Genomic DNA, 16,840 nt, shown 5'->3' on the forward strand with positions numbered 1-16,840 from the left:
TTACCGAAATTATCTACTTTCAGAACAATACTAGGTGTGTGACCACACAATCTGTGAGAACCGTTCTCCGAGTCGTTTAGAGATTTCAGACCTTGTCAACCCCAGATCGGTTGCAAGCCGAAACCTTGTCACTCCACATTTTGTTCCGATCTTTGTACATAGCCGCTGATAGGCTCATCAATACAGACTTCATCGAGACAAAAGATTAATTATGTTCAGCACGAGTTCATTATCACATTGGTATCTCAACAAAGGAGCCCACAAATTCTAAATGTGAACAGACATATGAAATCTTCACATTCACATTCACTCTAGCATGATGAAATTCAGACTCTAGTATGACCTGCTAGAAAGGGGGCATGCATGCAACTTGGATAGAACGGCGTTACATGAATTCCAGCCGCGCCACACCTGACTAGAGGCCAAAATAACAGACCGTTGTTCAAGGAACAATAACTTTCCCTACTTTCCGCTTGATCATTTTGGCTGTCCGTTGCCAATAGCTCACATGCCTAGGTATCTACCATGCCAATTACATGGACGTCGCATAAAAGTATTAGCTAGAATAGGATAAAAATTTGGAGAACAATTTTTCCCCTGCACTTCAAACAGAGCAAAAAATCCAGAATAGGTCCTTTGTGGCGAGGAAAGCATTTGAATCTCCGCAATCCCCGAGCGAATCATGAACCTGGCGTGTCTGGGTACTTCTCGGGATGTGGCGGACCATTGCCGAAACACGGTTTAGTAATCTCGGTTTTCACGTTCGGGTCCACATACCTCTTTTTCGGTTACAGCCTTTCCAATGCAGCTCTCCCGGACACGTATGGAGGAGGATAAACGCGGGGTTGATGGGATTACGGATGTCATGTGGAGCATTCCTTCCGAGCTAGGGAAGAAGCTGTCGGGAACTAGATATAGTTTAACAGGAGCTAGAAAAGGATACCTGTGAAATTGAGTGCTTGATTATGCACTTAATTGAGTGAACATAGTGTACTCCATTGGAAGCAAATTGTGTTTAAAGAGGGAGAACGTATTTCCATTAGAAAGGTTCATGCGAAAAGAACAATATGGTAGGCAAGTCAGCACCACAGGGCCTAATTGAACTCTTTACCATGCACACGTATTGATTTCTGAAGCTTAGCAGATCTTGCACCGGTACACTTCCTTTCGCATGGAACTACTATGTTATTGGGAGAGGATTCACGAATAAGGGATTTTTGGACAAAGTTGGGAAGAGATGCATTGCGTCATGACGTTAGAGGTGTCATTATCATGGTGCGCAGAAAACGAAACTGTGGAAATTTAAATGGCTAATCTATCTGAATAGGGTGCACATTGGAACGCGGAAGGAAGGAAAGTTAAGGTCGCAATGAACCCTTCACCTACATTGATGCCTCTCGCCAACACTGATGCAAAACACTGGGCAAATTGGAAGCCCAATCCCGACCTCGAGACTGGGCGTCAAGTTATAAAGATGCTCAAGATGGCAAATATCGAAGCTGAAGAAGATTCTCAGTTTGAATGGATGATAGATACGTTTCCCATCCTTATCGCGATGTTTGGAGATCAATGTCCTCCCACAACAATCATTTCACAGAATTCCTATTTCGATCCCTACTTCCATATCCAAATTGGAACCGCACTGCGCACACTAAGGGGAAAGCGCTATCTTTTGATCGGATCTGGAGGCGGCACACACAATCTTTACCGGGCAGAGTGGAAATTCATGCTAAAATACAAAGATAACTTCGCCATGGAAAAGCCCCCAGACAAGGATAGCATTGAATTTCGTCAGTCACTCGAGGACGTTATTTGCAAGAATGGGGGTGGTCCAGAATTACGCCGCGGATTGGCAAGACTAATGAAGAACCCATATTTTCGTGAGGCACATGGAACCGACGAACACTATGTTTCAGCTTGCTTTGTTGCTGGCGCTGTTGGAGATGAAGAAGATCGGGGAGCAAACGCCAAGCTTGGAGCAGAGGCTTGGGAACTGGTTAGTACCGCACTTTTCCACTGTGAAGACATACTAAAGATCACCAGCGGACCCAATGCGAATCACAATTTACTATTGGTGAATGGCCGAAAGCGTGGAAGAAATTTACTACGTAGTACTGTTAGTAGCGTTTGAGTCAAATGTTGAGATGTTGAAAAAGTTTCGCACTTCAGAGACGCTCATTCAGCAATTGTCGATCATGCTTGACGCGTTCGGTTGCTCACCGCGCACATGTTATTGTCGTCACATGAGAATATGTCAGAAACATAGGATATATGAATTAACTCTACTTAACTATTGTAATTACTGTTGTCCCTTCTAAGTACCTAACTAACCTATTCTAACAGATTCCTTGTTCAACTAAGAGCCTAATGTCGTCTCCTCGTATTCAGTGCACTACAATTCTTTATCATTTACTATACTAGGTTAACTTAACTGCTTCTATCAACACTATTTATTACTGCATACATAATCATACGACTGTAGCGTGAAAAGTTCCACATTATTGTGGGCGCCTGAAGAAGCTTCGTCCGTCGAAGCATTGCCTGCATACGGTATGGAACGTGGTCAAGCTTTTCACTAGGGACTATTTAAGACTCTCTTTCGAAATCTTATCTGATGAGATCTATCATCTGCTGGACACTCACTGTTAGTCTATATTTTGGGCTACTGGTATTTGTATTACTAATTGCATACCCTACATTGATATCGCGCTTTGCTTTTCAATTGTTGCAATGGCGGTACTGAAAAGCCTTAGACTTGGTGTTGATGTTGGCGGGTATGTATGCCCTTCGAAATGGAAGCGCGAGATCTTTGATCAAATCTAATGAGTCCTCCCACAGAACAAATACAGACGGCGTTATCATCGATCCCACAAGAGAAGGAGAGGAGAACCGCGGGATTTTGGCATGGTAAGCGGAATTTCGTGACATTCTCACTACCATTAGACTTCTATGTTGTTGCAACCACGACCCAATTTTGCCTGCTTCATTGCCCCTTCACCTATGAAACAGCATGTAACAAATTACAGGCACAAAGAGCCGACAACGACAGATCCAAGCTTTGGAATCGCGCGTGCCATTACAGCGATGTTCGAGGCTGCCGGCACCAACCCATCCTCCATAGGCTCTGTCACAATAGGCACTACGCACTTCGTCAATGCTGTTGTGACTAGAGACGCATCGCGACTATGTAAGGTAGCCGTTATTCGATTATGCGGACCATTCACGAAACATAGCCCACCATGCATTGGTTGGCCGAAATCCCTTCGCAATATCGTACTCGGTCATTCGGCGCGTCTGAAAGGCGGCCTTGAAGTTGATGGTTCTCTAATTTCAGACATTGACGAAGAAGAAATCCTTGAGCAGGCTCATGTTATCAAAGAACGAGGCATTGGAGTCGTTGTTGTGAATGGAGTGTTCAGCCCTATTGACACAGTGGAGCTACAAGAAGAAAGAGCGGCAGCCATAATCAGGAGAGAAATTCCAGGAGTCGATGTCGTATTGTCAAAGCACGTCTCTAACCTCGGCTTTCTTGAGCGAGAAAACGCCGCTATCTTGAATGCATCCATTCTGAAGTTTGCACGTCAGACTATTGCTTCTTTCCAACTGGCTATCGCGGCTATCGGACTGACTTGTCCTATTTTCATAACGCAGAATGACGGCACTGTTCTTACATGCGACTCAGCTGCACGACTACCTATCAGGACCTTCAGCTCTGGCCCTACGAACAGCATGAGGGGTGCCGCGTTTTTGGTTGGCAGAGGAGAATATAAGGGAAAGTCGTTGATGGTGGTCGATATAGGAGGAACCACATCAGACGTCGGCTTGTTATTACCGAATGGCTTTCCTCGGCAGAAGTCTGCGTATTCCGAACTCTCTGGTGTGAGAATGAATTTCAATTACCCCGATGTTAAAAGCATTGGATTGGGTGGTGGATCACTTGTGCGCAAAATCGATGGTAGACTGACAGTTGGGCCGGAGAGCGTTGGCTACAAGCTGTCTGAAAAAGCGCTGGTATTCAACGGAGACACCGCGACAGCTACTGACTACACAGTAGCCGGTTCCGGTGATATCTCGATTGGTGATGTGGAGAAAGTTCGTGGGATACTCGTTCAGCAGGATGTCAAGGACTACCAAAAAGAGATCAAGAGGATGATTGAAGCGGTCATTGACAGCATGAAGACATCGCCAGAGGACATTCCGGTCTTACTCGTCGGCGGTGGTGCTGTTATTGCCCCAGACGCGCTCAAGGGTGCAAGTTGTGTCATCAAGCCACAGTGGTCGGGCGTCGCAAATGCTATTGGCGCGGCTATGGCCCGAGTAAGCACTGTCATTGACACAGTGAAGTCAACAGAAAACCTGAGCACGAAGGAATTGGTAGCAAACATCTCGGAAGAAGTGAAGCAAAAGACCATCAAGGCTGGAGCAACCGAGGCCAGCATTGAGATTGTCGAAATAGAGACTTTCCCTCTGGCGTATATTGATCACAAGACGAGGTTCATCATCAGAGCAGCAGGGGATTTCGACTTCTCACGACTGGGTGATCTGACGGAGGTCGACGGCACCGTTGATACAACGACAATTGAAGACATTGCTGCTCCAGCCGACGTGAAGATCGGAGCACCATTGACACCACAAGACGATGAAGAGGAAGAATTAAAGGCACCGGAGGTCGACTACTCCACCTATAAACCAAAAGTGCAGGATCGACTATGGTACCTTTCTGAAACTGACCTTCATTGGATTGCGACTGGGTGCTATATTCTCGGCACTGGAGGTGGAGGCTCGCCCTACCCTGCCATGTTAGCTGTCAGGGCAATTATGAGATTCGGAGGAACCATAACAATAAAAAACCCCGTTGATTTGAAGGATGATGATCAAGTCGGCAGTGGTGTTGGTGTTGGTAGCCCTACCGTGGCGATGGAGAGGATGGCCGCAGACGAGTGAGTTTTTCGTCAATACCACTAACTGAATGAGCTGACTGACAATGGTGCAGGTTGTTAGAGTCACAAACCGAGCTTTACAAGTACTATCAGGGTGATAGACCTACAGCAATGATAGCTACTGAAATAGGCGGCGTTAACGGTATGATGGGCTTTATCCTGGGTTCATCACCCGTTATGAACGTTCCAGTCATCGACGGAGACTGGATGGGCCGAGCTTACCCAGTGGCCTGGCAGAGCATGTTGAATGTCTGTAATGAAAGACCTCTGAAGCCATCAGCCGTTGCTTGTTGTGATGGAAATGGGAACAACATCTATATTCCAGCTGTTTCCAGTCTTCAAAAACTCGAGAAAGTCGTCAGAGCCACGCTAGGCCAGTTGGGGAGCAACATGATGGCCGCAAACGCACCCTACACAGGTGCTCAGACTAAATCGTGGGTGATTGAGCATACTTTGAGTCAAGCATGGCGTATTGGTCGCGCAGTGGCAAGGGCAAGGAAAGAAAACAGGGTTGACACTGTTGCAGAATCTATCATCGATGCTGTCGGTGGACCAGGGGCTGGTCGAGTGCTCTTTAAAGGGAAAGTCGTGGGTGTCGAGCGGACTTTGATAGACGGTCATATCTACGGTGAAGTTATCATCGAGGGTACGGCCACGGACGAGAGGTACAGCGCACTGCCTCTTGAGTTTACTGGAAGGGTCAAGGTTCCATTCAAGAACGAAAATATTGCCGTCATCAAATTACACGAAGGACAAAGAAACATCCCGGGAAAAGAGAATAACGAGGACGTCCTCGCTATAGCACCGGATCTCATATCCATCATCGACGCCCAGAATGGAGAAGCAATAGGTTCGCCTGAGTATCGGTATGGCTTGTTGGTAATAGTTCTGGGTATAGCAGCGAGTGACAAGTGGACAAGCACTCAGCGTGCCATTGACATTGGCGGGCCAAAGGGCTTTTCTATGGACCATCTAGAGTACCGCCCTCTAGGCAAATTCGTGAAACCAGTTAGTGTTATCGATGAGTACAACAGTTAAGTTTGAGTATTCTCCCAGTATTTTCAAGAAAGAAAAAGAATTTTACTTGTATACATTCATGCTCAGGATTTATGCTCTGCTTTGTTAACAAAGCTATAAATAGGAATATCAGTTTGATCAACAACGGACTTGTTTGATCCGTCAGACGAAGCACGCGCTTTGTTGGAATCCACCTCTTCTGTAGTAATATGAACGGCTCTTTGCTGCCATATTTGCAACGGGATTTCATGTGCAGTATGGTTGATCTCTTCCTGGCTTTCTGAGGGACTTATATCGATAGCATGCGGATCTGGCTTCTTCTGCTTATGCTCCTCCCTTGTGGCGCTTGTAAGGTTACCGTATGCAGATCTGAAGCGATTCGGTCCTGCAGGTTCCCCTGTCCTTTGTTGCGATGATTTTCCATACCTAGAGTAAAAGTTACTCACACCGAAGATCTTCTGTAACAAAGTCCAGGTAAGTGGCAAATTGGCACTGATTATTGCTGTAGAAACTTCTCGTATGTACCAGTAAATCCATTCTGTCCCATAAGGTGAGCCAAGACTATAGTACTTGCTCAAAATTGCAGCAAGGATCTGAGACATCCCTAGTTAGCACGCAATAGCAGTACGATGGGAAAAGAAGGCATTATTACCGTAAAGATGCCCAGCGCAAATACGCTCGAGAGAATGATTTTTCTTTTCAAAGGAAGTTGCGATTGCATGAAGACTGGCATAGGAAGGCTGATGATCATGATGTCCGAGGATATGTTAAATACGGCGTTGGTGATCATGTGATTCGTTTCCGCGGAGCAATTTACTGCGTTTGTAAGTTAGCAAATTACCGTACTACTTGTAGCTTAGAATGTTAGATAATCTTACAATCTGGAGGAGGAACTTTCCAATAATGGTGGAAAGGGCGACACCAGACGAACCAGAGGATTTCCATTATGACAAAGCTGGCAATGACATAGCCTGCTACAATCTTGACTAAAAGATTGTGTCTCAAGCTCATACTAGCGATGAAGTCTGGTAAGCTACGGACGTACTGACCATGAAGTGTTTAAGAGACTCACGTCAGGCGGGAATACAATATGAGCAAGCAGCCCTTGACCGACCAGAGAACAACCATTTGCAGGTGTTCCGTGACTAGAACAAGTTTGGAGCCATACTCTCGTCGCTTGATCTCATCTGGGGTAAGTTCGATATTATCGGCCGGGTTCAAGAGATTCGAAGGGGTATATGTCTGAATCCAGACAATCACCAATAGGCCGGTGTGAACGGCCTGCACTGATTAGATACTCTGGCTGCCCATTGGAATTAGGATGTTGCATACCAGTGTGAATACCATAAGCCAATCATCCGCTTGTAATCCCCTGAAGGATTTGAAAAGGAGTCGTCGTGATAAGCTGTATTCATGGAATAAGTTAACCAACGCCTACTGCATCTCACACTGCTACAGTGAAGAAAGAAATTGAAGACGTACATTCGCGCACCGACAATGAAGACAGTCAGGGCGTACCACACCCACATCTCAGTGATGATCGACGCCATGGATGATGCGACTGCCCCTGCACTGTAAAGTGCAGTGATTTCTAGACTTGAAGTAGCAGCTATGGTAGATCAAGGTGTCGGGCATTGTAGAATATAAAACAGGACAATAGGTCAAAAAAGAAAATTAGTAGTTTGTGCCTAGACATACTACTCTGTAGGCAGTTGCCCAACAAGGTCCATGGTTCAAAAATGTTGTGATCCGATTTGCGATAGCGGAGCGCTTGGAAACTATCAAACAAATTAGTGAGATGTGGGTAGAATGAGTGGACTGAAATTGCTTGATAGCAGTCACGTATCAGGGGCACCTCCACATTTCTTAGATCTAGGCGCATTTTCTTCTGGTCTTCCTTTGTGATGGGACGCCTTAATATGGCTCAACACCCAATTATTGTGCTAAATCAGGGGTTGATTCGAGGTGGCTGTTTTCGCGCTCTTACTAGACGTAAGTCTGTAAAAGACTAGAAGAGCCGCGCAAGTGGCGCTCCCAACGGCCCGATCTTTCCACGTGGATCATGACTTACAAGCGAGAGGGGTAAAGCGAAGTGGACTGAGATATCCAGCAATGAGGACATCATCAGGCTGTCCACAACAAGGTACCGAGTCATTTTTAGCTAAGATATCGCAAGTAGGCGGCAACTTAACATCCCTTATTTATTCGTTTCGGGGTAGCATATCCGAGCTCGCCATGATGCTTTCGGATCCTTTCGTAGGACAGATGTCAGTCCTGACTCTTGCTACTAATTTGCGAGGCATGCGTAACAATAGAAAAGTCGAGCACACCAATTAAGCTAATTGCCCATCACAATCATCTTTGCAGATGATGGTTTTGTGCGTGCCCGATTGACTAGAAGATTGATATTAGACTGGCAAATAATTGCATTGTCCGTTCTATCATTGCTTATCAATTACCAAGATATGCTAAAGTCTTCCAGAAGCAGCCAAGAAGGAGACCGATCACTTTTCCTTGATAGGTAGCCTCTTAAGTCATTGCTGATGGGATACTACAGATCCGCGAAACACGGCCAAAATGCTATTGGGATTGAAGCCAATATCCGTCGTATTAGAAGCCATGATTCTTACCGCTACTACTGGACCCATTACGCCAATATGTATATAAACAACAACTTGGAATCTGCACATTCATTTACTGAGCTGCCAACGATGTCCCAGATATGTCATTACCTATCGCTATACTAAGGCGCAAGAAACAGTTATCTATTTGCGGTGACGACAATCACTACACGAAGGTATACAATTGTATGCACAAGCTACGCATTACTGTAAACTGCTGTCTATACGTTGTAGGTATATTTTGTTCGGACAGCAAGAGGGAACTTAAATGATCCCTGAAGCATTGATAATCCAACCCTATTAATGATCCGATATCGGCCACATTTGGCGGAACGACGCTACCAACCACCATTCATTAGCTATAATAAATTACCCCTGTATGTATCTTCGTGCTAAAGTCTGTTGAAGAAGACTCGAAAGGGTCCTTGTTGTTTGTCGCGCATAGTCGACGACCGCATTTGTGGCGTACTTATACCTGAGTAGATTTTTGAGGCCGTGTTGAGTGTTCCCTTCCCATTCAGGCTGGGCGAACCTCCTGAAACGGCAATAGCCTGCAAGCATTTGGGTATTGAAGTACGCAGTCATGAACAATGAGTGTGGTCATTGCGCTTGCGTGCAGCGAAACCTAAAAAATGAACAAAATAGTTCGGGGAACGTGTACACAAGATCAAGATTTGAGGAAACCTATGTATGAAAAGTCATATTCACTTAGGTCCCGAACGTCTGATTCAGGTATTGTCTCGCTTCGATAACATACAGCACTTTACCCTTCGGACTTTGGCTGTTTTGAATTGCAGAACCGTCCTTTTGCACCCAAAGGATCAAAATTGCGTGGTGTCAAATCTCGGGCATAGCTACAACGGTGAACGGCTTGATGATGAGGTATATTACCTACTGCCGTAATACGCGTCTGGACATTCCTGCGAATCTGATAGGTAATATTTATTGATATTGGGTATAGTGGCATCGGATGTTGGAGTTTGGACATGAGCTGTTAAATGATTTACATGTACTTGCTGATAAAGAATGGATAGAAGGCGGAAAGAGGACGAAGCTCTCATAAGCATTCAAATGGTTCTAGCATCATTTGCTTGGTGACTGTTGTTTATTGAAGAGATTTCTTTGGTCTTAATTGCTAGTAACGTGAACATTTCTTGGTTGTTGCATCCATCGAAGATGAGCCACGGAGAACGCGCAATGGGAGCGATGAAGGAATCTCGACCCGAATTATCATGTGGTTGACTCACGTCCATATAATTTGCGTGAGACGATAGCTCTTTAAAAATGCGCATCAATATACACCGTCTCATGGGATCTCCAGGCCGGAGCATTATTTGTGCTCTCATCAAATCTGAACGGGATATTTCGGGGAACGAATACCAACTCAAATAGAGGGCTGTTAAACGATGGGTTATTGCCGTACAATTGCCATGAGCTTACATAAAATGCTAATAACCTGTGATTCTTGCCGCAGCAATGATAAGTTGTGATTAAACAACATCTTTTTTTCCGTTAGGAACTAGTTATCCTACCGAATCTCCCAAATACAAAATAACCGCAGTCCCTTAGAAAAAGAAAATGTTTCTCGTCAAATGAATCAAAATGTGTCAGTTTCAGTTTCACCCGATGCTGACTGTTTATGAAAGGTATATGCTTTTTTGAAGTCGTTGACACCATGTTTTTGTTTGGCCGGCGCACTTGGCCAGGGTCTCCCTCGCAAGATTGAAGCCGTGCTTGCCCTATTTTGCAGCATGTTGGCAGACGATAAACAATAATGAGGAATACAATGTCCTCAAGTAAATACAGTCGTGAGGTGACAGCCGACATCGAAACTGGATTACTAGTCTCAGCGCCATCCGCATTATGATCCGACGGATTGCTTTTTGAATACTTGAATCTTTTAATAGCTCCATTCGAACCATCCTAAGATCGCATAGAAGGTCTGGGGGCGATCGCTCTTCCCCCACGCGGCTCCGCAACGGCACGGCTTACAGACGAGAGATCAACGGTAGCCTCTAGTCTTGGTATGGAACTAGGCAATGTAACCTATAAATGGCGGGCTGGAAATTTCCCAGAGTTGTAAGCCGACACATTGTGTCGACAGAATATGTACGACCCAGCATCGAAAGCCTGCCATAATGTCAATTGGATCTGAAACGAGCTATAGACTGGCTAAGGCACGTCAAAATCCGAGACATGAGGCACTCATGCAAAACTAGATACTGGTTACCCACTAGCTTGGGTAAACCCTGTAACCTTCCGAATGTATGTTATCACTACTGAGTGAATACCATTGGCTTGCGTTTCTGTCCTTTCCCTGACCGAAGGTTCGTTTTAGATGTGCTTATCTTCAAAAATCTACATTTTCGATGCTACAAACCAAGAAGAGAGGAAAATGGCAAATTGCTGCAGGCTGTGCTCATTCTTGAAAGGTTTAGTACTACCCGATTACTGACTAGCATGGACCAGGTATTGTATTGGTTATTCAGTCGAGGTCGAAAGCACACCTACAGGGTGTTATACGAGAGTCAACGCATACTATTTGCAACTAGTCACAACAATTTGAGCGACCTTTGGGCTTATGGCTACTTAGATTGATGAACGGTGAGATGCATCGTCTTCGCACGTCCATCATATTCCCGAGCGGGTGCTTCAAAACGAAGATGGGTGGTGCCCCAAAATGAGCCTGCCCATATTGCGGCAAATACTCTAATGCTATCTTTGCTTCCCATGGGTTGATAATGAGTGTATGATTGCATAATCAGGACCTGAAGCGAGGTCTGATCAGTATTGGTATTGCTTCTTCTAGGACTAATCGAAAGCCAACAGGAAAAGGCTCGAGAAAGCAGCGATTAGTACCAATTTGGGTAAAAAGATCGTAATGGGAGATACAGAAAACGGGAAGGGCGCAATGAGAGTGCAATTATTTTAAAGGACAAGCTAAGATACCCCGAATTTATCGTCCATGTACCTTAGGGTGGAGACCCGCCGGAAGTCATTAAAAGGCTAGCTTGTGTCTATTCATCGTTTCTCCAGCTCCACGTGAGTAACTAATGTCTTTCCTGAGTCATTCTTCTTTGAAACTCTCTTTTCCCCATATGCATATTTTCAAGCACAACCGATCTGCCATGCCCCTCAAAGACGAATCCAGAAATATTGAGCTAGCCTCCCCACGAGCCTCCATAAAGTGTGATATTTGTGGCGACCACAGCCAGGAGCAGCAAACCACGCAAAGAGGGGTTGCCCCTGGTGTGTTTGAGAGAGGAACTAGATGTCGACTTAATATTAGCAACGATGTATTTGGCGAAATCCCAGCAGAAGGCCCTAACTATCGTGATGTATTAAACCCATGAATTCACTCAGAACAACCGTAGCTAATGGAAATAGATAGGATGGATGGGTACTTTTGTGCTCATGCTCAAGACCCAAGTTGGCCTGGGTGTACTGTCAATTCCTTATGCTTTTGATAAGCTGGGATTGATACCTGGCATTTTGTGCTTACTTGGAGTAGCTCTTATCGCTACTTGGGGTCAACGTATTGTCGGCGTATTCAAACGCAATCATGCAGACGTTTACAGCATTGTCGATACGGGAGAAAAGATAGGAGGAAGGCCTGGGCGAGAGTTGATGGGTTTTGCATTCATGTTATGTTAGAGATACTTCACGGTGCTGGAGTTCCTTGCTAAATTTCTCTAGATTGGATTTGCGTTGCTGCATCCGGTATGTCAGGTATCTCGACTGCCTTGAATGCAATCACTTTGCACGGAGCATGCACTGCGATTTTCGTCGCACTCGCCGCATTTTTTGCGTTTGCGATTGGAAGCATCAGAACGCTTGGAAATATATCATGGCTTGCGTGGATTGGAGGACTTTCCATTTTCGCTGCGCGTATGTTGTCGCGTCTCTATTCAGCATGCAGGAACTGACAATGAGAAGTCTTCACTTTGACAGTTGCTGTTGGCCTCCAAGGTCGACCCACCGAAGCACCGAAGATCGGTCCGTACGTATCTAACTACAAGCTGATTGGCAACCCAACCTTCTATGAAGGCATGGCGGCTATCAATTCACTTGTGTTTGCATATTCTGGAACCCCCGCTTTCTTTGCTATCATCTCAGAGATGAGAGACCCACGTCAGTACAAAAAAGCCATGTTGACTTGCCAGTGTACGATGACTGGCATCTATCTCGTAGTTGGAATTGTCGTCTACTATTATTGTGGTACATACGTTTCCTCACCTGCCCTTGGATCTGCTGGCCCCTTGTTGAAGAGGATCTGCTACGGACTTGCCCTACCTGGGCTGATGGTTAGCACCTGTCTTCTTATCCACTATCCGTCTAAGTATATTTTTGTACGTGCACTTCGAGATTCTCAACATCTCGTTTCCAATTCGACCATCCATTGGATTACCTGGTTATCCTGTACCTTTGGTGTCACGATCGTGGGCTACGTCATTGCTTCTACAGTGCCGAACTTTGGAAGCCTCGTCTCGCTGGTTGGTGCGTTACTCGCGACCCTTATGTCTTTCCAACCGATGGGGGCGATGTGGCTCCATGACAACTGGAACAGAAGAGAAAGGGGGATACAATGGAGAATAGGTGTTTCTTGGTCAGTGTTTGTGATAGTCATTGGCACGTACATCATGATAGCCGGATCATATACTGCCATTGTGTCAATCATCGACAGCTATACCTCCGTCAGTGGAACAAATCCATGGTCTTGTGCAGATAAATCCAATTCGGTCGATCTCGATTAAAGCAATCTAAGACCCCTTTGAGCAACTGAGTATGTAGTATGCTAGAAGCTCTTTGGCGGCGAGCGTAAGAGAGGACGAGTGCAGTGCCTTCCTTAGTGATACAACGATTGTCTCAAGAAATACATCTTGAATATCGCCAGTCTAGTTCTATGCTGCGCTCCGTCATGCACCTGGGGACCTTTTCATTCCATGTGATACAGATAGTGAGCGAGGCGGTATGGTTTTATGGATACGCAACAGATCGAGTTCAATGTTTCATACAAATTCATCCAGTGCTTGTACATATTCGATGGATCGTAGGACAGAGATATCCAGGCACTTTTCGTCAAAGATTATATAGCATATAATTAGAGGTCCGTCTCTATCAATATGTTAAACTAATGTCCCATCCGTTACGCCCACCCTTGCCCAAACTTTCACTGCCAACGGACTTGCAAATTTGGGGGAACAAACTTGCTGAGAATTGAAGTACCGAGGCACGCATTTTGGTAATTACTTCGACAAGCCCATCCTTTCTTTCTGGAGAACATCGTGCTCATGCTGTAACTCCTCCATGTATCTTTCCCTTTCTGCTCTCGCCTTGTCTTGTAACTCGCCAAATGGGTCAAATCGCTCACTGATGGGGTTCTGGAATGGATTCTGGGTCCAACTTCCACGATCGGTGAGTGTGGTAGATCTTGGACGACCGCGTAATACGTCGTATGCTTTGTTCAGGGGCGGATCCGCAAATGGGTTTGGTGTAGGCTGGGGCGGTGCGATGCGTGAACGGCCATTGTCTGTTGACACTGTCTCTGGTCGCTGGTAGTGATCTCCTCCAAATAGGGATGCCGTGTTGGTGGTTGAACGAGTAAAATGGCTTGTGTGTACCGTCTCGGGTTGTTGAAGGGTACCAGTATTGCCCGGATCGAATGCGTCTTCCGCGTGTCGCAGATGGCTTTGTCGTTTGGCGCGATTGCGTTTTCTCAAGAAAATTATTACCGCGATCAAAACAGCGATACCACCTGTTGTGAGTGAGATTGTGAAGGCTTCAAGTAGAATGGGTGGTCATAAATACCTAGTATCGAGAAGGTTATCAAAGAAGCTTCCGCAGCTTTGCTCATCCCGCCGCCGCCGCCCCCATCGTTTTGCGTAGCTCTTTGTGGCTGATCCTGCCCTATGCTAGAGCTACCAGCGTTGCCCGCAACCTCGGATTGTGCTGCAGATGGAACAGTACTTGTCGCTAGAGTGGAAGTAACTGGGTCTAGTCCGGGATTGGGTAAACCTGAAGAAATATTCGTCAAAGCCGATGTCGACCCTTCCGAGAAGGAGCTACCAGAAGCCAGTGTGGAAGGTCCATTTGTGATTTGTGGTTGCGCAGTTATGGTTGGGGAGCCATTGGTGTTCACCGTGGTTGGCAGCGCTTGTTCCGGTGGTCCAGCGACGGAAGTGGTACTTGTTGATAGATTCGGGTCTAGGGATGTCGTCTGGCTTCCGTCGATAGAAGTAGGGACTGGTCCCGTTTCTGAGGTACTCGGCGATGGTCCAGGCACGCCAGACTGACTTGCAGTGTTTTCTTGCTCCTCATCCTCATCACCGCTTTCATCACCCTCTATGTCGCCTTCTTTGCTCTCGGGCGAATCTGGAGAACTTAATGGGGACTCCGTTGGCGAGTCTGGGCTTTCGGGGCTGGGAAGACCTGTCTCTGTTGGCCCTATACTAGACTCTTGTCTTCGATAAATCTGGATGGGCGTGGGCCGGGTTCGCCTGTACAGTGGCATTTTGATGGAAATTAAAACGTCAAGCGGGAATGACACAGGATTAACAAGGCTCTAGAGCACTGCTCAGAGGGAGAAGAGACAAAAGGTATCAAAGCAAAGAAGAATCGAAACGGGAAGTGGAGTAAAACAGAAATCCGCTCAGCGGAGAGAAGTGAAAGTTAGGTATAAAGATCAGGCCACATCGAGAGCGAAGGAGCAAGGGAGAAAAGATCGAAAGAAAACCACGATGTCGGAGGAGTAGCGAATGCTTAACTACGTCTGCGCGCCATGCTTATTGTATGCTTAAGATCCTCTTCAATCACTATGTGTTTCGAGACCGGGGTGGCCTGGGGCAACCGCTTTGGGAGAGTATAGTTTCGCATTGAAGCCATCGGCGGCTGCTCAAGGTGATGATCTACAGCCACACGATCAAGGCACCAACTGCATCTTACCGTTGAAGTGCAAGGACCAGATATGGTCGCGGCAATGATGATGTTCCGTGTTGGGATGGAAGGGGTTGCGGGGAAGGCGAAACGTCTTGGCGGTTTGACAGACGACGATGAAGCACGACGCGCAACACATCTTGCCGCATGTCGCAACTCGACTCCTGAGCGCACTTATCAGACAGACAAACAAATAGCTTGACAATATCTCGCGCGCGCTATCAAATGACGTCTCAACCACCTCCAAGTCGCATACAGGCTTATGTTCGTATGTGATTGTGCGGACAGTCACGCAGTTGCACGTGATCTGGGGGCGGCAATGGATGACGGGGGATGACCGTACCCCAGTAATGATGGCGATCATGATGTTTTAGCCTTGTATAATACAAGGAGGTACTGTTGGAACTGTCGGCCTGCTTGCAATTTCTTGTTTGATGGCTTTAAACACCGAGTACATCTTCAACTCAACAAATACAATGTTTGTATGCAATACCGGATCATGCTTTTGGTAAATCCCTGTATCAAGGTAGATCTCTGGTGTTCGCAGGGTGAGACGAGTAGACGCCTCTGCATGTTGTCATGGTGAATGGAAGATGTCTACGAACATCCGACTAAAAAGCCGAAGCGAACACGAGCAAGCTATGATACTTAAATGTCTATGAAATCTCTGACCAAAAGCGGATGGAGCCCTTGAAGAGAGACTAGGCTGTGAATATCAGTTTCAATGCTTGAAAGAATATATTCGTCACCTTAGAAATGTGGTAAAGAATATCAGTTGAACGTAGCCATCAATTGAACGCTGCCTATAAGGGCTCAGAATACTGGGTTTCTCCGAAGGCGAAAGTGGTCCAATGCGATGTCGCCTTGCTTACCCCCGGACTGTTCCCATTGACGCCGTCGCTTACTGAATCAACAGCCTCCAAATGTCTCATTATGTTTGCCGTTGGCAACGAAATCATATTCTGTTTCACGATGACACATTCGGGAGGACTACAATCAAGGATTCAATTCACTTTCCTCATAAACTGATTCAGCCTTGCCAATGTATGAGCCTGGCCTGTCGGACTCAAACTACGGTGCTCTTACCAGTAGCCTCGTAGCATTTGGCGATCTATGTTTCTGAAAGGGGGCTTCATATTTTGTTGGGTAATGTAGGAGGGCGCTGATGGTCTCCGGTTTCGTGGCCGAGCTCTCGTAGAAATGGGTAACCGCCGACGGTTGGTCTGCGTAAATGAACACGGTATGGTGAAAACTAGAGAGTAACAACTACTACATCCGCAACGGTGCTGTTCGTCTTTAGGTAGGATTGGCTGCCTTTATATTTGCTGC

General features: G+C 46.1%; 5 protein-coding genes across 5 annotated transcripts; 3 read left to right on the plus strand and 2 right to left on the minus strand.

The window, feature by feature from the left end:
* Positions 1-1,051: 1,051 nt before the first annotated feature.
* On the plus strand, positions 1,052-2,112 carry BU24DRAFT_441756 (LigB subunit of an aromatic-ring-opening dioxygenase LigAB; the record flags this gene model as incomplete). Its single annotated transcript, XM_033530466.1, has 4 exons — positions 1,052-1,070; positions 1,145-1,275; positions 1,328-1,996; positions 2,044-2,112. 4 exons carry the CDS (start codon positions 1,052-1,054, stop codon positions 2,110-2,112), a joined length of 888 nt encoding a protein of 295 aa, XP_033382440.1.
* A 519-nt stretch (positions 2,113-2,631) lies between these two features.
* On the plus strand, positions 2,632-6,067 carry BU24DRAFT_441757 (uncharacterized protein). Its single transcript, XM_033530467.1, has 4 exons — positions 2,632-2,774; positions 2,839-2,907; positions 3,027-4,940; positions 4,994-6,067. The coding sequence occupies exons 1-4, from the start codon at positions 2,731-2,733 to the stop codon at positions 5,976-5,978; spliced, it is 3,012 nt and encodes a 1,003-aa protein (XP_033382441.1). The 5' UTR covers positions 2,632-2,730; the 3' UTR covers positions 5,979-6,067.
* BU24DRAFT_370800 (uncharacterized protein) lies at positions 5,831-7,909 on the minus strand. Its single transcript, XM_033524444.1, has 6 exons — positions 7,440-7,909; positions 7,290-7,362; positions 7,030-7,238; positions 6,836-6,969; positions 6,610-6,773; positions 5,831-6,550 (listed from the first exon to the last, which is right to left on the minus strand). Exons 1-6 carry the CDS (start codon positions 7,505-7,507, stop codon positions 6,041-6,043), a joined length of 1,158 nt encoding a protein of 385 aa, XP_033382442.1. The 5' UTR covers positions 7,508-7,909; the 3' UTR covers positions 5,831-6,040.
* A 3,797-nt stretch (positions 7,910-11,706) lies between these two features.
* BU24DRAFT_481478 (putative amino acid transporter) lies at positions 11,707-13,332 on the plus strand (the record flags this gene model as incomplete). The annotated part of the gene is made up of 5 exons (XM_033533175.1): positions 11,707-11,765; positions 11,868-11,916; positions 11,966-12,227; positions 12,275-12,466; positions 12,515-13,332. The coding sequence occupies 5 exons, from the start codon at positions 11,707-11,709 to the stop codon at positions 13,330-13,332; spliced, it is 1,380 nt and encodes a 459-aa protein (XP_033382443.1).
* Positions 13,333-13,824: 492 nt separating this feature from the next.
* On the minus strand, positions 13,825-15,089 carry BU24DRAFT_409877 (uncharacterized protein; the record flags this gene model as incomplete). The annotated part of the gene is made up of 2 exons (XM_033525947.1): positions 13,825-14,333; positions 14,387-15,089. The coding sequence occupies 2 exons, from the start codon at positions 15,087-15,089 to the stop codon at positions 13,825-13,827; spliced, it is 1,212 nt and encodes a 403-aa protein (XP_033382444.1).
* Between the last annotated feature and the right edge of the window lie 1,751 nt (positions 15,090-16,840).

Source organism: Aaosphaeria arxii (genome assembly GCF_010015735.1).
Source record: "Aaosphaeria arxii CBS 175.79 unplaced genomic scaffold BU24scaffold_5, whole genome shotgun sequence".
Lineage (NCBI taxonomy): Eukaryota > Fungi > Ascomycota > Dothideomycetes > Pleosporales > Aaosphaeria > Aaosphaeria arxii.